Source organism: Trachurus japonicus, chromosome 23 (genome assembly GCF_045865225.1).
Source record: "Trachurus japonicus isolate A0001 chromosome 23, Traja_1.0".
Taxonomy (NCBI): Eukaryota; Metazoa; Chordata; class Actinopteri; order Carangiformes; family Carangidae; genus Trachurus; species Trachurus japonicus.
In genome coordinates this window covers 19917032-19943218 of record NC_140929.1, presented here as the reverse complement: position 1 = coordinate 19943218, position 26187 = coordinate 19917032, and the positions used below count along the sequence as shown (strand labels likewise).

The 26187-nt window shown below is 43.8% G+C and overlaps 1 protein-coding gene and 1 pseudogene across 7 annotated transcripts in view; both read right to left on the bottom strand.

Annotated features, from left to right (window-relative positions):
- Window positions 1–26187, bottom strand: part of osbpl8 (oxysterol binding protein-like 8) — a 127840-nt gene that overhangs the window by 60954 nt on the left and 40699 nt on the right. For 5 of the 6 annotated variants that reach the window (XM_085769666.1, XM_085769668.1, XM_085769670.1 and 2 more), the window contains exon 2: window positions 25875–25972. In XM_085769666.1, coding sequence (XP_085625792.1) covers window positions 25875–25919 — 45 coding nt within the window. In that variant the 5' untranslated portion in view covers window positions 25920–25972. Of the gene's footprint in view, window positions 1–13809; window positions 14228–25874; window positions 25973–26187 lie in introns of those variants that run through there. The other variant, XM_085769672.1, reaches the window with a different exon arrangement.
- Window positions 1–26187, bottom strand: part of LOC146962883 (gamma-crystallin M2 pseudogene) — a 310111-nt pseudogene that overhangs the window by 266518 nt on the left and 17406 nt on the right. The window lies entirely within an intron of this gene.

Genomic DNA, 26187 nt, shown 5'->3' with positions numbered 1-26187 from the left:
TATAGACTTATTTAATTTTTTTTCGAAAGGGGCTTCATACAAGCAGCATGGAGGTATTTGGATGTTTTTTGGTGTGTCTTTTTGTTACGAAGACAGTTGGTATCCATTTGCAACCGTTATATGGACATGCACTGCTACGCCGAGACCCCCTGTAACTCAGAGAAGACACGGAGGATTCTGAAACTTCTCCCAGCCCTTAGTCCACATGAGGGGGAGGAGATCCAATCCAATCCAATCCAATTTATTTATAGAGCACATTTAAAAACAACCAAGTTGACCAAAGTGCTTTACACACAAAAAAACAGTGAACAAATCAACATTCAATAAGAAAGCACAACAGATAAAAAGCAGCAAAATCAATAAATAATAAGACCATAGTTGCTAAAAAATTAGGATTTCAAACTGTGTTAAAAGCCAGGGAGTAAAAGTGCGTTTTAAGACGTGTTTTAAAAACAGCTAGGCTAGGGGCTTGTTTCACGTGAGGGGGGAGGGAGTTCCAAAGTTTGGGGCCAGCAACAGAAAACGCACGGTCCCCTCTACCCCTGAGTCTGGTCTGAGGGACCTCCAGGAGCAGTTGGTTTGTGGACCTGAGGGACCGAGAGGGGACATAGGGCTTCAAAAGGTCAGTCAGATAAAAAGGGGCGAGCCCATTAAGAGCTTTAAAAACAAACATTAAAATCTTAAAATCAACTCTAAAATGAACTGGGAGCCAGTGCAGCGATGCAAGGACTGGGGTTATGTGGTCAAATTTACGTGTACCAGTCAAAAGTCTGGCTGCAGCATTCTGGACCAGCTGCAGACGGGAGAGTGAGGACTGACTAACACCCATATATAGACCATTACAATAGTCCAGTCTTGAAGTAATAAAAGCATGAACAACTTTCTCAAAGTCTAAAAACGATAAAAACGGTTTGACCTTTGAAAGCATTCTTAGTTGATAAAACCCGGCTTTTACTACAGAATTGATTTGAGTATCTAGTTTAAAATCACTATCCATTTTTACTCCTAAATTTGTGGCCACTGGAGTGACAAAGGGTCCAAGGGGACCTAGGTCCATTGTAAAATTCCTTGGACTGCCACTAGGTTTAAAAATGATGACCTCTGTTTTACTTTCATTAAAATTTAAAAAAATTTAAGGCCAACCAGGCTTTGATGTCATTAAAACAGTTTAAAAGCAAATTAAAAGGGCTTCCATTGTTTTTAAGAGGCAAGTAGATCTGTGAATCATCAGCATAAAAATGGAAAGAAATGCCATATTTCCTTAAAACTGAGCCAAGAGGAAGAAGATACAGGGAAAACAGGATAGGTCCCAGTATGGAACCTTGGGGGACTCCACATGAAAGTGGGGTTGATGACGAGGTAGAGCCCCCAAGGCTCACTTGAAAACTCCTTTCATTTAGATAGGACCTGAACCAATCCAGGGCTATTCCTTTGATGCCAACACAGTGCTCAAGGCGGGAGATGAGTATACGATGATCTACTGTGTCAAATGCTGCTGTTAGGTCTAAAAGCATGAGGAGGGCACAGTCACCAGTGTCAGTTAAAATAAGAAGGTCATTAAAAACTCTTAAAAGAGCTGACTCTGTGCTATGAAATGATTTAAAACCAGACTGGAACACCTCAAGAATGTCATGCTCATTTAAAAACGACTGTAATTGAGAAAAGACCACCTTCTCCAAAATCTTTGAAATAAACGGCAATTTAGATATGGGGCGGTAGTTGGAGAGCACCAGCGGGTCCAAATTTGGTTTCTTAATTAGAGGCTGTACTATCGCCTGCTTAAAATAAGATGGGACAACACCAGAGGTCAGACTACTGTTTACAATCTCAAGAATACTCATGCCAATTGTGTCCCAAACCTCTTTAAAAAGACGAGGAGGGATGATATCAGACGGACAGTTTGATGGTTTGAGTTTGGAAACAACTTCAAAGAGACAGGAGAGGGAAACTGGTTCGAACTGGAAAAAAGCAGCAGGGGACTGGGGAGTAATGGATGGGTCCGATAGAGGAGTTAAAATATTGGCTCTTATCTTATCAATTTTATTTACAAAGAATTGTAAGAACTTTTCACAGATCTCTGGGGAAGTTTTCATAAAACGTGGATTGGGGAGGATGTAGTACCGCATTAATTGTATTAAAAGAACACAAGGTTTATGGCTATTTTTAGATATAATATCAGAGAGATATTTACACCTCTCTTTTTTAAGGATTCTCTGGTAGTTCTGCCAGCTACTTTTGAGAATGTCATAGGAAACCTGTAGTTTATCTTTCTTGAATTTGCGCTCAGCCCTCCTACAGGCCTGCCTGGCAGAGCGCGTTGTCTCGTTCACCCATGGTTCCTGTTTACGCTTGGGCTGCAAGCATTTAATCGGCGCAACCGTATCGAGGACAACATTGCAGGTGGACAAAAAAGACGCCGTCAAGTGCGTTGTAGTAGGGCAGTCAGGGACACTATTTGACTGGACAGAATGGATAAAAGCTGCAGAGAATTTCGCAGCAGTATCTGGTTTTACCAAACGTGTCCTACGGACTGGGGCGCGCACCGAAACATCACGACAGGGCAGAGAGACATCAAATATAACAGGCGTATGATCAGAGAAAACAGCATCATTCACTAGAACATTTGAGATGGGAACTCCATAAGACAAAACCAGATCAAGTGTGTGTCCATGTATATGAGTAGGGACAGACACACACTGAATCAGGTTAAATGCATCAATGACATTTAAAAAATCTTTTGTCAGTGGTGCAGAAGGACAGCACACGTGAATGTTCATTATCACCAGCAATGATAACCCGATCATAGCTGGGCATGATCTCAGATAGTAAATTAGAGAATTCACTAATGAAGTCCTTATTATATTTAGGAGGGCGGTACATAACAACACATAGTATAGGCTGAGCCCGTCCCAATTCAAAGATACACAATTCAAATGATGAAGCGGAAAATGATAGAAGCTGTTTGCAACTAAAGCTGTCCTTATAAATAACCGCAAGACCACCTCCTCGGCCTGACATCCTGGGGGCGTTAAAATAGCAGCAGTCAAGTGGTAACAGTTCCGAGAGGGAGCTTAACTCCCCGGAGTTCAGCCACGTTTCCGTGACAAGGAGAAAGTCCAGGGCCCTGGAGGAGAAAAAATCCTTCAGAATGAACGTCTTATTTGTTAGTGATCTTGCGTTCACTACCGCAAACTTGGCGGAAACCGGGAGGGGGGACAGTGTGGGGGGTCGGCCGAGAGGCCGAAGGTAAGCGGTGATTAGCGCCACCTTTGCGGGGGCGAGATGACCTTTTGTGGGAAGAAACAAGACACAATTTTAGTGCCGGCAACAGGTACTAAGCTACTGCCAGCGAGGACCACGGAGCTCGAGTGAGTCTCCAGTGGAGCAGTTAATACCCTGTATGGGCAGTGGGGGGCGCTGTTACAGGGAATAATGTGCTGAGATTGAGTAAGTGGACGGGGTGCATGTTTTGGTGATAGTCATGGGGCCGACTGGACAGCATGCTGGATGTTTGCTACTAGCATTTGGCTACCCTGGTTATTTGGGTGGATTCCATCACCTTTAAACAGTGACGGGCGTTCCCAGAATAAATTAAAATTGTCAATGTAGTTTACGGCACGGGATCTACAGGTGAACTGGAGCCAGGAATGTAGGCCGAGGATGCGACTGAACCGCTCCGCGCCCCGGCCAAATGTGGGAATTGGACCGGAGATGAAGACAGATTTGCCACAGCTTTTCAACCAGTTGAAGAGAAGGTTGAAATGATTTTTGGTTGCCTCCGATTCACGCCGGGAGGTGTCGTTTGATCCGACGTGGAGTACAATCCTTTTGATGGAGTGTGGAAGTGAGGGCAGGAGCTTCTGGGCTTTATCTAAGATGATGGGGACCGTAGCACCAGGAAAGCAGTGAGTAACTGCATTTAGAAAACGAATATCCCGCGTTATGGAATCACCAATGATCAGAGTGGTGGGATCAAAAAGCGGGCGAGGAGGTGCAGACGTGTGATTGCCTTGGCAGAGAGAGAGACGTCCCGATGGATCAGGCTGTCCTGAGGGCAGCTGCCTAGGCTGGACTGGGGGAACAGACGTGGGTTGGACAAAGAAAGCGGGGCCAGAACCAGTACGGGCTGCTCGACTTGCCCGGGGAGCTGGGGTGAACACAGGTATGGAGCGACGGGACCCCGGGGGGAAGTGCTTTGGCTCAGCGGGTGGTGGGGGGGGGAGTGATGAAAATTTAGAGGAACCCTGTGATAGCTGGGAGAAAGGGGACATGGACTGAGAGGGCGCGGGCAGAAGAGGGAAATCCTGTTCACTAAGGATGTCAAATTTGTTCTCTAGGTGGAGACTGAAATGATGAGGTTCGGGGGATTTATTCCTTGTTTTCCCACTAGTCTGGATCCAGTTGTTTTCCTGATTCGGGGTAGAGCTGGCCTGGGCCTTGAGATTTGCCCCCAGGCGTAATCCTGGGGCAGGGAGGAAAGGAGAGACAGCCAGAGGATGAGGATGAGCGGTGACAGGCTCCGGAGCAGAGGGGGGCGGGGCCGTATCCATGGCGACGGTGATCTCTGCTCCCAGCGCGCTGCCGGTTCCATGCTGGGCTGGTCCGAAGACGATAGTGTCCATGAACTTCTCCGCTTCCTGGATCTGATAGAGGTTGGAGATTCTTTTTTCTAGTTCGCGGATCTTTCCGGCCAGAAGGGTACAGTTGTCACAGCCTGGTGGCGAGGTGAGCGGCGGCATTGATGCGGATGTGATCCAGATACACTGAAACAGAGGAAGAGACAGCGACCAGCAACAAACAGCCAGAGACAGCAGGAGGACTAAGTAGCTGATCGAGGACGGAGAGTCGAGGTGCCGGTGAAAGGGCGAAAATAGCAGCCGGAGGTAGGCGAAGACTTACGGACGGGGGTCCCGACAGGGACCCGCTGAAGTTGGAAAACTCAGGTAGCCTCCGCTCTCCGGAGTCAATCGCTGCAGCCAGGTGTTATTCAGGTAGCTTCCGCTTGCGGTGGTCGCACTCTCCGGAGTCACTCGATTGCAGGTGTTATTCAAACAGCCTTCAGCCGTATGTCGAAATATCCATAAGGATATTATCCACGCAATGAATGTGAGGAATTGTCCATGCAGTGACGGTGTAAGCAGAGTAAAATGAGTGAGAAGCAAAAAAGCAGCGTCACTCCAGTGGCGTCACGGAGGTGGCGGTGAGCTGGGAGCTGCACACGCTTAGATGAGGAAAATAGGACGATCGGACTTTTCGATTGTTAAAAGCAATAGCCCGATTAGAAAAGACACAACTTAGAAGGCATAGCGTGTACTTATATTAACTTAGAAGGGTATAGAAACTAGTTAAAAAGCGACTTTTCTACTGGGTCGAACTGCCGGAGCTTAGGCGACCGACGCCATCTTAACAACTACTACAACTACCAGATAATGAGTGCAATTTCAATTTTGGGTGAACTATTCTTTTAAGTAATGTAAATTACTGACATTAGCACACTGGACTAAGAGATGTCTCAACATATTTCCTTCACTTCATAATTTAGTGGATTGTCATAGAAGTAATAGAATATGGAAAACAAATTATATTCATTAGGAAAAAAGAGTAGTACAAAAAAAAATTAAAAAGTAATGTCTCTGCACAGCTATTTTTACAGTATTTGCCAAAGTACCACATCCCACTCTCCTCTGCAGCAGAGCAGCTCCATCCATCACAGGACCGACACATCTGTCAGCAGGAGGAGGGTCAAGGCCGAAGCCTGGGTTCAGACAGCCAGAGATCTACCGTGTGTGGTGCTGGTGCCCATATGGCCCGGCCTGATTTACAACCGCAGCAGGCACAATAAATACAACGTCTAATCACACGGGCCCCGAGAGAGCCACGACGAGAGCCGACTCTGTTCTGCCAAGTCAAAGTGGAGCCAAGGAAACTAAAACAATTCACTAGTCAGACCCAATTCAAGAGCTGGCAGGAAGGTCGGAGTGACAGTCTGTCTGAGAGGACTCAGGAGCGCACAGACGGACCAGAAGCGAAGCGGCAGATGAGGACGAGGTGAGGACAGAGTTCACACTTCCTGGTCACTGTTAATACTGAGCAGGGCCGACATCTGATGCACCTTTGGAGAAAAGTTCATACACGACGTCGTGGCGTGGGTGTAAAACTGTGAACAAGGCTTTGGCATTTCCTCTTCTGGTCGGGCTGAAGATGCCAAACCAAAGATTAGAGTGTGAACAGAACAAGAGCAGCTTTTCCAGCTTTTTGGAAAAGCTGCTCTGATTCACTCACTGTCTGGAATTAGCAGCTATCAATTCTCTCCTTTGTTGAATATTCTTGTGATTCATTCGTACTGTATTTCCTATCCTACCTTACAAAAACGATTTATCACCCCATTGTTTCCCTGAGCATTCTCCCCATCTTTGCTGTAAATATTTTTCAAATATGTATTTTTGTTTATCAATCCATTCACAAGCTACGTCCAATCTGGGGAACACTTTATAATAAATACACACTATTAAGCATTAAATACTGAACTCATTATTTAACACATGAATACTCATTAGTATGTAGTTTATAAACACAGTTAAAATGTTTTACTCATCATTAATAAGCACTAACTGTATTTACAAACTACATACTATGAATGAGTATTCATGTGTTACAAATGAAGAATTCAGTATTTATTAATGCTTAACTAATGCTTAATAGTGTGTACATATTATAAAGTGTTGTCCCAATCGGTTTTCATTCTGTATTTCAGTTCAATTCCCAAACTCCTTCAAGAAGTAAATGATTCATTTATTGGCCCAGTTGAGCGATGCATAACCACCTGCTTCCACAACATCACTACATAACTTTGAGATCATTTTTCTTAAATGTTTTATGATGCCTCTCACATTATTGTCCATCTTATTTTTATGAGGACGACATGACAAGCAGCTAGATTTTTTTTTTTTGACCGGCACCGTTTGTGATATGTATCTATTTTATATATTGTATGTTTTTTTGTTCTACTCGTTCATCCTGCTTTAATATACATATTATTTTCTGCTAATAAATCAATAAAATCAAATCAATTATAAGCTGGTATTCAATCAAAAATCGGCAGTGGGGTTACATGAACAAATAAAGGCCTGGAGCAAACAATAAATCTGCTGCTAATGAAAACCTGCCTCCAATAAGGGCCTGGTACCCTGCACAGTTAGAGTAAATAAAGGCCCCACTCACTACTTGATGAAATATGGTCCGTATGTTCAAAAATATATAAAAAGAATAGATCAAAATGACAAATCACAATTTCACAGAACTTGATTTTCACTCTTTCATTTCACTCACTTTATTAAAATAGCTACTAATCATTTTTACTCTAATGAAAACTGCTTAAATTTTTTCTCTCCAGTAAAACTTTATAATAAGTACACACTATTAAGCAGTAGTTAAGCTTTAAATACTGAATTCATCATTTATAACACATGAATACTCATTAGTATGTAGTTTATAAACACAGTTAAAAATGTTTTACTCATCATTAATAAGCACTAACTGTATTTACAAACTACATACTATGAATGAGTATTCATGTGTTATAAATGAAGAATTCAGTATTTATTAATGCTTAACTAATGCTTAATAGTGTATACAGTACTTATTATAAAGTGTTACCTTCTCTCCTGTTAAGGTGGATCACTGTGATAAGGCAAAGACAGGGACTTTTATGTTGTTGTGCATTTACACAGGGCCTGCAGTAGGAAAACAGATAGCTGGTTAACAACAGGAAAAATGAAAAGGGGAGAGAGTTGGAGACAGATGATGAATCTCTGCCTGTCCAACAAAAAGGAAACTGAGCTCCCTCTGACTCCAGTTCAGCCCTGAATGTTCACTCACTGTCACTCAAATAAAAGGTGCTCTAAGAAGAGATCACCTGGTCTCCATATTGTTGTGGGGTCAAATGTGAGTTGGTTGGGAAGTGAAAACAACAAGCTGCTCTAAGTCATATTAATGGGTCAAAAGGCAGAACTAATATGATTCAATGTACATGTATTAAAATCCATGACACATAATGGTATAGTACATTTTCTTGAGAGTGTTTATAAATATGTGATGACTGTGATGTGTATCTATCTATAAGTGTCGACTATGAATAAACATTGGCAGTATCTGAGCCACATTTGATCTCACACTGTCACAAATAACACTCAGACTGAAATAAACAGTATAAAATGTGTTAAGCGAAGCTGAACTCAAATTGAGCAGTATCTAATGTCTGTCAGTGATGAGGTCAGAGGACCATGGAGAGGAAACTGGACGCCTTGTATGGTCAGACAGGAAATCCATACCGAGATCATTCTCGGAGCAAATTCCAACGCTTAAGCCAACAGGAGCAATCCCAGTGGAGTTTGGTTTCCCACTCTTTAACTCTGCTGCTAACATTAAACTCAATAAAGAGCCCTGGCTGGGAAGCAGGAGAGGAAGTAGATTAAAAGGACAGACGCCTGTTGGTTTAGGATCTACAGCAGCGTGGTGGACAATCGTATCTCGCCGATGTTTTATCTTTCGCGAGCAGGAGAGGTGCGGAGGGGATCGACACTCGACCTCACAGAGCAGAGGCAGCTTTTCATTATATTAGATGGTAGCGTTTCAACACGTCACTCTTCAGAACAGGGCAGCTGGGTGGGTCCGCCGGCCTCACGCAGAGCCGGGTCTCGGTTTCATCACTGCAGGGGGGCGGCTGAGGGTTCAGGGGACAGCCGAGAGGAGATGGAGGGGTAGATGCTGCTGAGAGGAAGAGTGGCAGTAATGATGATGATGTAAAATGATCATGAGGCTAAGACTGTGGTCAGTTGCTACAGTTCAGCTGAAGATTAATGAGGTCAGAACCTGATATTCACAAAACACAGAAACAGTAGAGGATGCTGATGACCTGCCCTGTATTATACTTTTAAAAATGCTCTGCCCATTCAGGGTTTCCGCTAAATGCACTAAATTATTGCCACCACTGCTTCAGTATTGGGGCAGACGCACAATAATAATCTACCAGTTACTATTACTTTGCAGTGGACCCTTTTCCACTACTGTTACAGCTCTACTTGGCTCGACTCAACTCGGTTTAGGTCCTTTTCCATCACAGCTTAGTCTGGGGCCGTTGACTCGCTGATTTGCTAAGCAAACGGAACCAGGGCGAGAGAGACAGGACTTTACGTCAAAATAAAAGCACCAAGCTAATAAAATGCGGTGAAACTTTGTAATTTAAAGGGACAACGAGGAGTTTGTATTTGGTTATAAAAAAGTCTCACGTTAATGTGGATGAATCTACGCTACCCACACTTGTTAATGGGCCCATTTTAGATAAATATATCGTTCTGTCTCTATTGTTATTTTGTTATTATTATTAGTGGTGGAAATGCTGGGCGAGCCTTACTTCCGGTTTCGCGGACGCTGCGGGTCATGATAACAACGCCGCCGAATCGCCGTTTATGGTTGGAACTACGACGGTATCTGATCGTCTTCCAACCTCCGACTTTCATTCTTGATGAATGAAAACATTCTGGGCAAGACGTCCGTCGTGCGCCGGTTCAAGAATTTCACCGTGCGCGCAGAGGCTCATGGTAAATGTAGTATGAAAACACTTAGCTTTCCAAAACTCCTCCTTGTCTCTTTAAGGAATATAATTTACAAGAAAATCCCAGAGCCATTTTTGCTTTTATTGTATCACAAGTTATTGTCTATTTTATAAGTTTTATGTTGGTGAACACTTTTACTTTGGTAAATTTGGTGTTTTCCGTATCCGCTAGAAGACAGGAACCAGAATGCAGACAAAATTCAGAGTTAACAGACACCAGGCTCTTCTCCTCTCTGAAGAGCCTGGTGACGCGAGGCCAATCATAGCTGAGTTCATAGGACCTCCTCAGTGTGGGCGGGGTCACCTCACCATATCACGGCGGCTACAGCAGCATCATCTCGCTCTCTTTTTTCTCTCCTCTCGTCAGCTCCAAACTCACTCGTCTGCAGTGCACCTCGATCCCGGCCCACAGCGTTGTTTTCCACACAGCAGTCAATTAACTCGTGTAAAAAAGAATAACAAATGTCTCAGTACAGAAAAGATTAGTCGCCACTGTTGCCGGTGTGTTTTTTAAATTAGATTCTCGTGTCGGATGTCGCGCTCAAGTGGAAAAAAGTCCAAACGCTGCCATTGATCAAATGCAGCAGCAGCAGCAGAGTAAAAGAGTTGAGCCGGTCTCAGCATGGCAGAGCTGTGAGGTAGATCATTAGCGCTATGAAATTTCAAACCTCACAGAGCCACCGAGGATTGGCTCAGCAACGAGGAAGCTGAACCAGCGGTGGATAACAGCTGGATTTCTCTCTCTCTTCAAACTGGAAATAAAACCTTGTATCTTAGTTGCATATTACACATTAACACGCTGGTTACATCAGTTCAGGAGAAGGTTAAGGCTGGTCTGAGGCCAGCCTCCTAACGCTGATCAAAGCTGTGTGGGAAGGATGGAGGAAGACTGGGGATGTTGGCTTCACAGGATGACTATGGACAAAAACCAGCAACATACAGTATATAGTCTGTTGGTTTCATTGTTGCTGCCCTCTTTTTATTCTTTTTTCTTTCTCACTCAATGTGTTTGTTTGCTTTTGTACTCTGTTTTGGTTTTTCTTTTTCTCTCTTAATTTCATGGGAACTATGGGGGAGGGAATGGATGTGAGCACAAGAAGAAATTGCACAATTTACTGTCACTATTACATGGTATCAGGGCGGATGTTTTTTTTGTATATTCATTGTGAAATATAAAGACGTTTTAAAAAAAAAAAAAAAACGATGACAACTGACCAATATGTATGTGTTACCCCAGCAACAGATACTGCTATCTGCCTCTCTGCAGGAGAGAATGGCAGCAGGACACAGGCAGCTTTGGTGCAGATAGATCACTTACTCCAGAACTGCCCTCACAGACAGAACAGCCATCGGTGAACTGTCAGTTACTATGTTAGACTTTACTAAGTATAATTCTGTGTTAATAATTAGGTACTTCCTTTTTATGCAGCCATACACCTCTACTACACAACATCTCAAAGCTACACATGGTATACAAACAACAACCAAGCTGTACACTGAGCAAACATACAGATGAAACTTCTTCTTTCTTTCTTTCACTTGATTTAGATTTTTTCTAAGCATACAAAAGGTGTCCTTCTTTCAAATGTGTTTGAATCCATGTTAACGAGCAGCAGTCATCCTCCACCTGACAGGTGTAACATATTAAGATGCTGATTACCTCCAGGTGTGCTCTGGGCTATTCATGGTATAAGACCACTTTTAAATGTGCACTTTTATTTTGAAAGGCAGACTTGGCCAACAGATGTGCCTTTTTGGGGTTTTTTTTTAGGGAAAGTGGATCAGAAATTGAGTCTGTGTCAACATCTGCCTCCTGCAGTGCGACACATCTCCTCTGCATAAAGTTTATTAGCCGACGTGGGACCTCTCCTCTTTAACGGCTGTCAACCTGCTGGATATTGGCAGAAAGTGGAGCAATGGCGTCCTAGATCATCCCAGACCAGCTCAGTGGGCCACATGTCTGGTGACAGCATGGGTCATGTTACGGGAATGTTTGCAATTGCAATTTTTCATTAAAAACCTGTGTTCAGAAGATTAGCATAATACTCCTAATCACTGATCACCATCAAACTGATCAGCTGTGGCTACAGGAGCACTGTGTGTTGTGTTGTGTAGCACGAACCAGATCAAAAACAAAATACAAATCATGACGTTTTCACACCTGCCTTGTATCGGTTGAAACAAACTACAATGAATACAGCCATTGAACTCAGGTGCGGAACTAACAGACACATCGAGACCCAGCTGAAGGTTTGTTTGAGCTCTGAAAGTGGCCCGATCCGGATCATATGCCTTTGTTACACATGAGAACATGCGCTGTCCTTTGCAGCCGTCTTGCAGCAGGTGTTCTTCGTTGCACGATTATGAGAACAGCATCGTAGAACTGACGTTGTATTAAATGCTTTTGTCTGAAAGTGTATAAGCCAGATATCAGAACAATGAGTGCAGTGTGCATGCTCTCCATGATTGTTAAAGAGGAACTATGCAAGTCTGGTCGCTTTTCCTCTGTTTTGCTAACCCTCCTCTCGGCCATGTGCATTTGTTTACAACAAAGCTGGTGGAAAATCAATCCATGGAGCGGTGGAGAACGTTATATAACATATACGATGTATATCTGTGTAGTCTTAACCATCATAAACAAAAGATTGCCGGTTATGGAGCGCCGTTTGTGTCGAGAGCTGGGACACCGGGGCTGCGGCCAGGTACTACACTGATGTTACAAGGTTGGTTTTCAACCATGAGACGCCAGGTGGAAGACAGAGAGCCTCCATTCTCACTAACAAGTCACAAGTCATGTAGTTAACGATCACAATTACGATAGGTATTGCTATAGGTAAAAATGTAGCATAGCCACGGACCAAAGCAAGTGAACTAACAGACTTTCCTGGTGTGAAAACGCCTCAACATTATGAGTTGAGATTTAAGCCAAAAGTAATGTGATGTGACGGTTTTGCTGGATCACTCAGACCTCGTATCAGTATCTTTATCAGCAGCAACAAACATGAGGGCAGCATCCCTAATGAACATACTGTGAGACTGAATAATGAAATCAATTCACTCAGATCATCAAGTAATCACTGATTTAAATGAGTGTTTTGGAAGTTCAACAGTGACTGTACCACACCGTTAACTGAAATGGTTCCATGTTGTGTTGTAGGAAGCAGCATCAAGTCGGTGAAGTGAACCAACACAGGCCTTGGCTAGTACTATCTATGTGATCAGGGCTCACTTCAGCCCAGCTGCCTGCACCCCCGAGCTGCAGCCAAGACTCCTGCAGAGCCGCTTTTACGGGGGGGGGGGGGGGTGAAAAACACAACCGATTCCTGGAAAACCACTGTTACGTAACGGCATCCCGGCAATAGATAACCGCTTAATTTGTCCTCATTCAAATGAACAGCGCACATGGTCACACATAAGGTGGCAATTAAGAATTCTGATTGGCACATTTCTCTCTGTTCTTTATGTGATGCCAAAAAGAACGTAGAAGCACTTCATTGTGTTGTTCTTTGAAGCCCCATCAGGGGTTTTAATTGGACTTGAGTGTGGCATTCAGGAGCTATCGTGTTTCTATAATGCCCTCTTTCCTCAGTTGCGAGCAACCAGAGACGAACCCCCCCCCACCCCCCCCTCCTCCCTGTCATCAGGCCCCCCGATTAGACCCGTGCTCTGGGTATCAGCCTGCAGCAGCCGTCCCTGTTTGCACACATGCAAGGGAAACTCTGCAAAGACACTTTGAAAACGGCGAATATTCAGTCAGCCCTCCAACTCAGCTAACACAAACTACATGATCTGTGTTAGCTGTGATACACGCAGCTCCTGAGCAGAGCAGAGCAGAGCAGAGCAGAGCAGAGCAGAGCAGAGCAGAGCGTGGCGGAGAGCCGTGCCTTCGCTCAGTGACAACACACTGAGCAAACAACAACCAGAGTGGAAGCAACACAGTGCAGTGTGTGTGTGAAGCCGTCGTACCACAGAGACCAGTCTCCGTGCTCTGACGGCGACTCGGCATGACTGAGAGGTTTCAAATCTGTCTCCATCTTCTTGTAGAGCTAGAGAATAGATTCTTTAAAACAACGTGGCTTCACCCAGTTTTGGTCCGTTTCAGCAGCCCCCCCCCCACCACCCCCCCTTTGCTTTGACCTGTTCTGACAGTTTTGACAGTGAAATGCTTCGCTTACAGAAAAAGAGGAAATGCATACCGTGGTGTCACTCGGTGGGAGGGAGGCGAGCTCGTCGCTGCTACTGCTTCTTGGTCAGACTGAAGCTGGTACGACGAGCCACCGAGCTCAGCCCCGTCTCTCTCTCTCTCTCTCCCACACACACACACACACACACACACACACACTGACACTGAAGGGAGGAGAAAAGGAAGAGAGAACAAGCATGCAAGAGAATTCAAACCCTCTCTCTCTCTCTCTCTCTCTCTGTCTTTCCTGATCTTTTTTCTCTCTTCTCATCACTTGCAGCCTTCAGTCTCTTTCTTCCTGTCCTCCTCTGTACATCTGTCGTATCACTCCATCATTTGTTTACTCTTTCTCTGCTTTTATCTGCCCACTAAGTGCTCATAATTTACTCTTTCACTATCTATTCTCTCCATCCTTCCATCCTTTCTTCTTCCCCATTACTTTTCCATCTCTCTGATCTTCCTATTAACAGGCATTGTGACGGCAGCTCTTAATAACATATGTCAGTGTCATCTGATACGCTGCACCGACAAAACACCACGCGACCGCAGAAACGCGGAAGTAGGCCGTCATTGTTTATAAAGGGTTGAACTTAAAGCTGTGATGAAACAGAGGCAGTTGAGCGGTGCCAGTCAGCGCTGCGTGCCGTGCATGCCCTCCAGCCTCAGCTACTGTAACCACATGGCTCTTCCTCGTGCTCTTGTTGACTGAGGCTCTTCTGCACCAATAAACCAGAGCCACCAAGCCGATCTCCCCAGCACATCATGGAAAATCACCCCGGAGGAAGACGCGTATACGCTGCTGCAGCCGCCCTCTGACCTTATTATGGGCCCAATAATTCAAGCTTTAATGCATTTTCCCTCTGCTACAGTTTCCATTTACCTGCTCAGCTGTTTTCCACACACCACGGAGCATAGTGGGGGGGTCGTTTAAAGACACAACCGCACAGGGATGAACATTAACACATGTTGAAGAGTTTGTCATTACTGCGGATGCGATATCCAGAGGTCATTTATAGAAGCAGGCAACACACACCAGGATTTCATTTTCATTTTGGTCTCATCTTCCCGAAAGCAACAACTCATTCAACTCAACAAACACATGAAACCTCCGTGGGCCGAGGTCACACTGAGGTCCTCTGTGTTTACACCACGTAATGCTTCAACATTCTTGTTAGGACTCTGCAATTAGGGTAAGAAGAGAGCAGGAAGTGCTGCTGCTTGGCTCTACCCTGCCCTAGTTCTCAACACATTTGTCACCAGCCCATCTGAGGTATGATTCAGATCTTGATAACAGGATTAGCGACAACAGTCAGAAAAATACTGGTGTGAAAACTCCACATGTCACCAGTGGAAAACCACTTCAAAGTCGACCGTTCTAGGTGCATGAGAATTATTTGAAGGAACAGGTTGACCTTTTGATCCTGATGAGGCCTATTATTTGATACAGTCTCGTCGTCACCTTCAGGTTGCTCAGGGTAGTGATGGCAACAGACTATCCCTCACTTTACTGATTTAAAGATGCTGCATGTGAGTTCCATACATACTGTATGTCTGCAACCAAACCAGGTTTATTGTGGGGATGGGAATAATAATGCAGGAGATATATAATACATACACTGTGAGTCCCTATTGGAAACTGCAAACAGCTAGTTAGCATGCTAACTTACCTGACAAGAGGTAACATTCATCCCCTTTACACCTGGCAACATGTGTTTTCAGTGATTTGATTGTAATTGGATAGTGCTTGACCACAGGAAAGTACAGGTGTTAAAGCACCTCAGACACATTGAGGACGGGTTGTGGTCCGATCGGCCAAACCACCTCCGAAGGTGGTCAGGGTCAGGGACACATGTGACCACATTGAACATACATGTAAATGGTAATGTGTTGTGTATCCAGATACAACTACACAGGCAGAAATACTTCTACTATTTATTTTCTTTTTTCTTTTTTAAAAGTTGAACATGGAGGGGCGGTGTTTAGCTCAGTTGGTAGAGCACCCGCCCCATGTGTTGAGGCTGAAAAAAAAAAAAAAAAAAAAAAAGTTGAACATGGAGAATGCTTATTAAAAGTTATATATTTAAAAAAACAAAAAAAACATCCACGGGGCGTTTAGAGGGGTGCAGGATGCAAGTATTACCTTTCCATAAAAGATGAGCCTAACCTAACTCTATTTAAGAGCTTTTTTTTTTTCTTTCACCAAGACGAGAGCTGTGACACAACATCACAATTAGTCCGAAGCTGTTTAATGAAGGTAAAAATGAAACATAAGGTAAATATCCTGCATAGTTCTCCTCTGTGCTCCTCTGATCAGAGCAGTGTCCCGAGTAACGGTGTGTTATACCTAGCAAAGGTCTGGCAACCGACTGCTGGAATTATTTTTCTGTTGTTGTAATTCCTATCTTGATCAACAGATGGTGGTATTCTGTTCATTCTCCATATTCAACCTTTAATTAACCTGTGCAAATATGTGACTGAATCTCAATGTGATCTCAGTGTGGACACTGGAGACCCACATTAACACCAGGTGTACATGCTGTCTGGTCAAACTGTGTCCAGATATAATCTGGATATGAGACATGTTACTGCCAGGTGTAAACGGGTGATTGACACCATTTTGGACCTCTGAACACAAGGCTAACAGTTTACCACTGTTTTCAGTCTTTATGCTAAGCTATGCTAACCGACTGCTAGCCATAGCATTGAACAGTGTCATATGACATCTCGTCTTGGCAAGATGGCAAACACCTTAAAACAAGTCTCCACATGCATTTCCACCGGCCACTTGGTGACTGGATCAGATAGTTTTTTAGCCGATCTGACAGGTCGGCTCTCAGACCTCGCATGAACCTCAAACAAATCTAACTGGACAACGGCTGCTGGCAAAAACAACAAGGTCAGTAACACTTTGATTTCATTATCCGTGTTGCTTTCACGACCGGTCGTCATGGCAGACACAACCAGATCAGGGAGCACCTGGCTGTGATGACATCACCGTCCCCAAAGGTCTCAGTTTGTCTTCGTCCACACTACGAATCCCCCTGGAGTTTCTGAACTAAAGAAGGGTCAGCAGCAGCGTTTACCCCCCCCCCCCCCCCATCAACCTGAGCTTGTGTGTTTGTCAGCATTGGAAAACCAGGTTTTTGAAGATACAGGAGGTTCTGGAAACAGTCGTTCAGAGAAGTGCAGCGCTGCACAGAAAAAGCTCTGTCCTGGCTAATTGGCTAATTCCTCCCAACAGGCCGACAAAGGAGCAGTTGTAATGGAGCAGGCTACAGTCTGCTGAGGGAGACGACCATGATTCACATCATGGGGTTAGATTAGAGAAACCATTTTGCTCTTGACAAAAAAGAACTGTTCCCTGCGCTGTACTAAAGTAGAACAAGCCTTGAAGGAGTTTGAAAAGAGCAGAAACTAAAAAACCTGCATCCATCACGCTCAGAAATGTAAAGCTTATTTGCAATGGAACAGTGGCTATTTTAATTAGACTAAAGAGCTCAGCTGCAGGCAGGAAACTCCTGCCGAGTGTGATTCAGTCGGCCACTTTGATAATGTTTTCCCAAAGAAAAAAGGGGAAACAAAGCATCCGTTTATGGTAATTACCATGGCAGCAGCACAAAATCCATAACAGTAAGTGTGTTGTTAGTGCGGTAAATTAGTTTTTTTGTTCTAAAGTCTCATTTTGACAGAGGGAGAGCCTTCAAAAACTCTATCCATGGGCTCCTAGTCAGTTGTTAGTTGTGAGAGAAAATGTAAAGAGGTATTAATAAGCACCCAGATGGGAATCAGACTAAACCCACTGTGTTGTTTGTCTTACTTGGGTTTGTTTTGTTTTGGGCTTTTCTGCACTAATCCCTGTTGATAATTCATTTTTTAATGAATCCATTGCATATACTGTGTTGCATACTATGTTCTCTCATACCATTTCTTTTAACTTGTTGGTTTTCCATTTTTTCGTTCAGTATTATTTTCTTTGTCTCCTTTTCTTCTTTTTTCTCCCACTTGCCTTGATGGTTTTAACCTCCACTGCACATCCACTTCATAAAGAAACTATACATTAAGTATTTTGTAATGCCTTATGTGTGAATAAAATCCATCAAAAATTGAATAATGATAAAACATTTTATTGTACCACCTGAAAAGCTGTATTAGACTTATTTATTTTATTTTTCTGACTTCCATATAATTAAAATATTACAGGAAAGATTATTTCAATCATAATAGTGACTGCATTGCTACTGAGAGTCACAAGAAGCCCATGTAGCGTAGATGTTTGAAGAAAGAATATGTGTACTCATTTAGGTTACTCTGATTACTTTTTCGTAACCTTTGTGACCATGAAGTGGATGAGATGCCTGAAACACTGCTCACTTCAATTATTTAATCCAAACACTCAGTGCCAGCAGAGACAGGAAACACCACAGAAAACAAAAACCTCAAGCTTTGCCAACAAACCACACACACACACACACACACACTGTTACTCTTACACCCTCCTCAGCAACTAGACTCATCCTCAGTAAACGAACAATGAGGCGCAAAAAAAACAAAAAACTTCCAATATTATCAGCCATTTTTCCCAGGTTAATGCTTTTAAATGACTTACATGTACATATTTTTGTATCTAAGTACATCACTCCATCAGTATACAGCCTTGGGTGTATTTGTAACAGATGGAGGATATATAATGAATGCTTTGATGACTGAACAATGGATCCTACTGTGTATAGAGTTGCATACAAGTATCAGTCTATGGCAGCTATAGGAAGAGGACATGAACTGTGTCCTAAATCAGCAGCTGCACCCTTTGAAGGCTGCGTTACATCAGCAGCCCACCTCGCCTGTCCCACCTCGCCTGTCCCACCTCGCCTGTCCCATTTCAAAGGCGGCAAACTGATGGATCCTTTCTGGCCCAGTATACCCCTAGATTCATTGGTTAATAAAATAATATGGCTGCAAACAGCACTGACAGAGAACCCAGCCATTACCCTTTGAAATATGAGGACTGGGTTTCAGCCCAGTTGGTATGAACTGTTAAAACCAAGACCTCAAAGTTACACATTGTCAAGGTTGCTATAGGCGACAGGGACCGTGCTTCACGATGCAACGGAGGGGGCGTGTTCACCTTAGTAGACTGTTTGCTCCGACGGGCTCGGCCTCTGATAAGGACACAGCTACTGTATGACCAATGGACAGTTCACCCCAGTACAGCAGAAAGACAGCAAGATGTTTCTTTCTCATAGGTTTTATACTTAACACACACACACACACACACACACACACAGTGCAGTTGTGTGATGCTATGCCCTGGCCTTTGTCTTCTCCCTGTGTTAATAAATCAATGTTGTATTGAGCAGTGCCCTCAGATAAACAGCCCAACACCTTCACTCAGCTGAAAGACTCATGTTCCAGTCAGAGAAGGACTGGACACAGTTCCTCCGACGCACTCAGTCCAATCCAATATGCTTTAAAAAAGAAAAGCATCTTCCTCCACATCGATTTCACTTTGTCGAGTCTTCTTGACAAAATGTGTGTAGTTTTCAGACTTTCATTTGCAGTGTTTCCACATCTAAAGCTGTGGAGGATAAGCTTGCTTTTCCTGTTTACGTGAGAGGTGAGATGTGTCTCATGTGCCGGGGCTGTCAGCTCGGCTCAGTCAACAGCTCCATGGGTCCGATGGCTGATGTGCAGTAGCTGATGCAGCCTCAGCTTCTGGCTCTCCCAGAGCAGCCTGCAGACACATTTCACCTCTGGCTTCTCGCTGCCTCCTGCAGCGTATTCTCCTGCAGCGTATTCTCCTGCAGCGTATTCCTGTCACATGATGAGGAGTTGTAGGTCTGAGCACCGAGACCCTGTGTCTCGCTCTGCCAGTTAGAAATGACTTTAAAACAGCAGCGGCGTCAGAGGAGAGGCTCGAGGCCTCTCACTGACCTGCTGTTACTGCAGCTGCAGACGAAGAGATGCAACTGAGATGGGTTTTTTGTTCTTAATACCGCTGATATGTCTTTTATGGATCTACACTTCAAATCAAAGTGTTAAATATGGGAAGTCAGTGAATCTCCCAGATCAAATCTCATGACAAAAGAAACTGTTCCAGCAACTCTGTCATCTCCAGAGTCAAACTGCTGGCAAAGCAAAAAACTTTAAAAAGCTCCTGGGTGAACCTTCGAGTCAGTAATCTATAATATCAGTTTAGATTTTCCCATTGATGATCGATTGAACAGTGGAGGGCTTTCTGCCACGCATGAGAGGAGTCCATTAAGGAGTTGCACCATTGGTCGATTTTTATTATAGAAGTGATCTCCGTGCACCCGGGCCGTTCCATATCAGTATTTATGGGCAGTAAACAACTAGAAATTCACACTTCTGCTTTCAAACTGCAAACTCCATGTTCTGCTGCTATAGCTAAAGTGTCAGGTTGATTGAGATGCAGTGTGTTGGTCGTACTGTACTGGGGTGGTGTAGCTGCACCAGATGGGTATAGTTAAAGGGATAGTTCAACATTTTGGCAAATTGGCCCATTGCCATAATCCCTATAGTCATAGCGGTAGGTTTGTTACCTTTAATTGTTGGTGCAAGCTATTTTTAGAACGGCGGAGCAGAGCCGCGAGCTGCTCTTGGTTTCCCTCATCAAATACACAGTCCAACAACTCCAAAACGCTCTGGTGGACAAGTTGTGACCTGCACATTCACCACGCTATGAGATAATAACACAACGTTACGAGTTGTTTTCAAGGTAAATTCATGCAAAACCACTGATGCACGTTCCCGTCGGGGGCAGTTTTTCAGCAAGCAGTCTCTGCATTTGCTGCCTACCTGTCTTTATCTTCCATTTTCTATGTAAATTGTTAATTTTTTTTCTCCTATCTCTTTTTTATGTTATGAATTTATTGTATTATGTATTATCTTTTTAACTTGGAAGACCACCGCTGTTGTGGCATTTTCATAAGCCTTTTTTGGTTTCTACCTCTCCTGCGCAATGTTTAATTTAATCATTTTCCTTGATTTTATATAATGTGCAAATAAAATAAACTTCAGAAATAAAGACCGGTTTTCGGTATGATTTAGTGCCCTAAAGCAGCAGTCCATGTTTCTTGCAAGACAGGATCGCGGACACCAGGCCAGAGACGCTGATCTTGCAAGATGGAACGCAGAGAGCCTCCATTCTCCCTGTAACAAGTCATTTAATTTATCACAATTACTCCGAAGCTGTTAAAATAGGGCAAGAATCTTGCATAGTTCACGTGACTCGTGTCTTCTCCCAGCAATATCATATCTTCCATTAAAATCTGGGAACATCCGCGCACAAACAGCCTTTTGCTGCTCTGGAACTAAAAGGGAAATTCAACAGCAATGAGGAATAAAAGTTTTTTTTTTTTTTTCCCTCATTCATTTCAGCTGCTGAAACCCCCCCAGTCACAGATCCTCTTCTCTTAGCTCCGAGCTATCTCTCCGAGCCATTGTTGAAGTGCATAATGCTCGTCTGTGTGCCTTTTCAGTTCTGCTTATTCTGAGCAGCAGGTCACCAGCGCTTTCATTACAGTATGTACAATGCAAATGACAGGAGAGTGAATGGTGGTGGGTGTTTGAAACGGGACGGAGGGGAGGGGAGGGAGGGGGGCTGCTGCCATTAACCCACCCCCAGCCCCCAGCCCTTCTCTCCTGAAGCGTCTCCAGTCCTGACTGTGAGGATGTGAGCGCGCGGGGAGAAGCTGCAGACACCTGGCGCGCTGCCCGGACCCTTCATGTGGCGTTGGGAAACCGTCCTCTCCACCGAGCGGCTCGTTCAGCAGACAGCGGGACGTGCCAGCGACACAATACGTCCCCACACAGCCTGAGTCTCACACCGTCCTGGCACTCACGGTCGCTCGTAATGTGTGATCAAGAAGTGATAACAACACACTGTCCAGGCTTTATTGCAAAAGAAAGATTGCCGAGAGGTACTCATCAAATTCAATTCAGTCAAACACAAAGCGTTGAAAAGGAAGAGTAAACACACAGACTTGGCTTTCAAACTAATTTATGCATCAGCAGTTTCATTATAAAGAAACTACAATGGGCTCCAGAGAAGGTGGGGTGAGAAATTAGCTGGCACTAATAACAGATATTGAAGGTTATTAAAAGTCACTCCCACTCTGAGAGGCCAAGAGGAGGGAAGGGGCTTTTCTTTTCTTTCCCGCTCTGCTTCCATACAAGCTAATCGTGTGTCATTGTGTGTGTCGGCCTGAGGGAACCAGGCCAGCCCTACTATCAGCCAGGTTATCAGCTGGTATAATTGCCCTCCCACTCACCGCAAAAATGGAGACTGAGGATTATGATTAAGGTGAAATGAAAAGGGCAGAATAACAGACCTGGGGCCTCATTTATCAAAGAGCGTGTAAAAGTCCTCTTAAATTTTCAGTACGACGGAAAGGCAAAATGTGCGTACGACCAAAAAATATACACTCTTTTCAGATCTATCAAACTCCGCGTACACACGGCTGCACGGTATTTCCCTTGATAGATCACACCGGACCTGAGAAAAGCGTGGATGAGAACACGCCTCATACCCAGCCCCCTAAACGGCCCCACGCAACCATATGTGGTCAATGCAAATCAGTTACGTGCATATTAAGTAGCCATGTGCACTCTGGAAACGTGTGGAATGACGTCAGTGGAAGACGGTGAAGACAACAGACGGACGGAGAGCGGAGGAAGAAGCGGAATTTCTCTGAAAGCGAGATACACGGTAACACGGCAATATCAGTCAGAAACATCATCTTGCATTGAAAGGCTACAATAAAAACAAAAAACTCCCAAATCTAAATGAAACAGAACAGAAAGAAGAAGAATCATATTTATTCTGCCCCTTATTTTAGATTATGTCATAATAATTTAAAGCAGGGTTTCCACTGCCAGTCAGTACTACTTTGCACCCCTTTCCACTAACCCCCAACTTCCGTTCACTGGAAGATTTGATTTTCATTTGTGCATAGCTATATATTTAAAAAAAAAAAAAAAAACATTGAAGTCCACCAGTCTGTGACTTTTCCTGATGTTGGGCAGCACCCATTTTTGTTAAATACAATAAATATTATTCACACAAAAAATATCGATCATGTTTTCTCATTTGCTTTGATTTGCTCCGACATTATTGGGCTTGCTGCTTGCTTGTGTGTGTCCAGTCTGGCTACGTAACACACGCACGTCGCAGAAATTATTTTCCAGACTGGACAGACGGGTTGTGGAAGAGATGTAGCCTACATGCAGGGGAAAATATCAATATGATATCAAAAGAAAACGAAATTCGTTTTATAAAGCCAGTATTTAGGAGCAAACTAGTGTAAATGCACAGGGGAAAAATCAGAGTCGCTGTGCTTTTCATGTAAAGTGCCGACGTCAACACGTGTGCGGTGGTGGTGGTGGTGGTGGTGGTGGTGGGGGGGGGGTCATGATCACCACCACTACTTCAAACAGTGTCCGCGCTCCTCTCTCCCTCGCATACTGCAGTTCTCTGACTCTGCAGCGGCGTCGCCAATTCCTCTTGTTCTTCAAAAAGCGTGTAAATGCCGGTACGCCATGGTCGGACTGGTCGTAAATTTCGGCACTTTCTCCCGACAGGTTTTGGTTTGATAGATCCCAAATTAGGCGGAGAAAAGTGCGTACGCACAAAATGGGGGAAAGAGCGTGTAAAAAAGCGTGTATCCACAATGATAAATGAGGCCCCTGGGATCTGACAGCACGGAGGTGGTGTTGTATGTGTGTGAGTGCCAACGTCACATTAGAGAAAAGACTTACACACTCCTAGATAGCAGTAGTAGATGTAGCTTAGCTTCTGCTTAGAGCTGGTGATGGTCTCAGACTGACCCCCATGTAATAAATGGGAGGGGGGGGCACATACTGTAAGGATCTATAGTACATATAATAAATATTCTTACTGCAACACGCTAAATACATTTTCAAGCAGATGTGTATGCAAATGGCTCTGCTCCAACTAATGATGTTTTTACACTACAGTCCACTTTTAATACTTTTCTTTACATGATATTCCCTATTCTGTCCTCCTCGAACTCACTGAAAACTTGTCTCAGTATTATTATTATCTTTTTGAATTACTTTTATTATTACTTTTACTATTATTTTTACTAATTTATTTTCTTTTTATTTATTTTATTTTATTTTTTATTTATCTTCCCCTGTCAGGCTAAAGTGTCTGTATTCTGTGCACGGTTGCTAGTGCTATGTTTTAGGTTGTCTCTATTGCATCTGCTTTCCAAGAAAAAGTTCAATAAAAACATGTCTAAAAAAAAAGAAACAATCCCATTTGAAAGTGTCCTGCAGTTCACAGTAATAATCTTCCTGGTAGCGACTAAAGCCACTGAAAAAAGCCACAAAAGAGTAAGTGGGCTTTTCACTTACTTCATTTTCTGATAAGCTATTGTGCTGTTAAAATTGAAGACGTAACGGTCCAGACAAAATACTGGAGTCTGAACCTCTCTATCAGAGTCCTGCCACAGGTAAACAAAGTAAAACCACACCTCTGAATGGGTGGCTAGTACTGGTAGCCAAAGAGAAGATCTTTTATAACGTATGTACTGGATTTAAGAACACAGTCTGCTGTGTCGTTTATTTAGAAAAACATTTAGAAAAGGAGACCTGAGTGATGAGGAACTACTGTAGCAGTGCCACTGTCAACCTGACACACCAAACAGGAAATTACAACAACTTTATATTTTAGTGCACAAAGACGAGGGCTGGGGTCAATCACATCTTTTCTTTTCTTTTTTTTTTCAGTGGCCTGATGCGGCACCATATCTGCTCCAGGGTGGGAACAAAAAAAGAAAGAAAGAAAGAAGAAAAACACACACACACACACACACACACACACACACACACACACCTCATGACCTTTAATGGTCCACAGCCACACTGCCTGTCTTGTATCCTCCTGACACACGCCCTGACAGCAGTTTAATTACTTACAGCAAAGTGCAGTGTCTGCCACCGTCAGCCTGACATAGCTGTGGCAGGTTAGCAACATTAGCACCTTAAGCTAATGATTACGGTTCAGTGTGTTCAGTGTGTGTGCTTGTGGGGCAAACCATCCTGTCACCGATGCCAGCGGGAAACAGGAACCACTACTGACTCAAGACGATACAGCAGTTAAATTAGGAAAAAGACCAATTATTAGAGACTATTAGAGGCAATGACGCACAATGGGTGGATTCAAGATAACTGACTTTATCTTAACTGAAACCTCCAGATTATAGTGTGGTCTTTGTAGTAAATGTGGACTTTATCAATCAGAAGCTTTAAACATAGTAGCTGAATGGACATACACCACCAGTCAAAACGTTGGATACACCTTCTCATTCAATAGCCTTCCTTTATGTTTTATTACTTTCTATATTGTAAATTCATACTTAAGACATCAAAACTATGGGATTATATATAGGTTTGTTACCTTTAATTGTCAGTGCAAGCTATTTTTAGAACGGCGGAGCAGAGCCGTGAGCTGCTCAGAGCTACGCTACATAGGATTTCTTGGTTTTCCTCATCAAATACACAATCCAACAACTCCACAACGCTCTGGTGGACAAGTTGTGACCTGCACATTCACCACGCTATGAGATAATAACACAACGTTATGAGACAAGAGTTATGAGAGTTGTTTTCGAGGTAAATTCATGCAAGACCGCTGATGCGCAGTGAGCAGTCTCTGTATTTCCCTCTAAAACAACTCTGTCTGGTAACATTGTGTTATTATCTCATAGCGTGGTGAATGTGCAGGTCACAACTTGTCCACCAGAGCGTTGTGGAGTTGTTGGATTGTGTATCTGATGAGTTTGATGAAGAAACCAAGAAATCCCATTAGCCTCCGTAGTGTAGCTCTGAGCAGCTCGCGGCTCTGCTCCGCCGTTCTAAAAACAGCTTGCACCAACAATTAAAGGTAACAAACCTACTGCTATGACTATAGAGATTATGGCAATGGACCAATTTGCCAAAATGTTGAACTATCCCTTCAAGAAAGGTTTAGGAATGATTATCTTCTTATGTTCAGGTGCAACCGTACCCCCAAACCCCGGCGTGCTGACTCACCAAAGTCTTGTCAGGCTCCTGTTGGGACTCGGAGGAGGACTCCATGGTCCGGTCAAACCAGAGTCAGGCCCGTCAGCGCCGCTCCCACAGCTGCATATCTGTCAGGAGGAGAGGCAGCGTGTTACCACAGCAGGACGACATGGCAGCCTTCATCAGGCTGGAAAAGCTTTCCTCGAAAATTGGAAGAGTGCTGAAATTCCCAGGGTGCACTTTAATCTCATGTGGGCTGCGTTACTTTGCAAGATTGGACTTCTTTGCAACATCATGCCTACTCATCTATCGCATTTCTGAAGAAACAGGCTGCACTGTGACG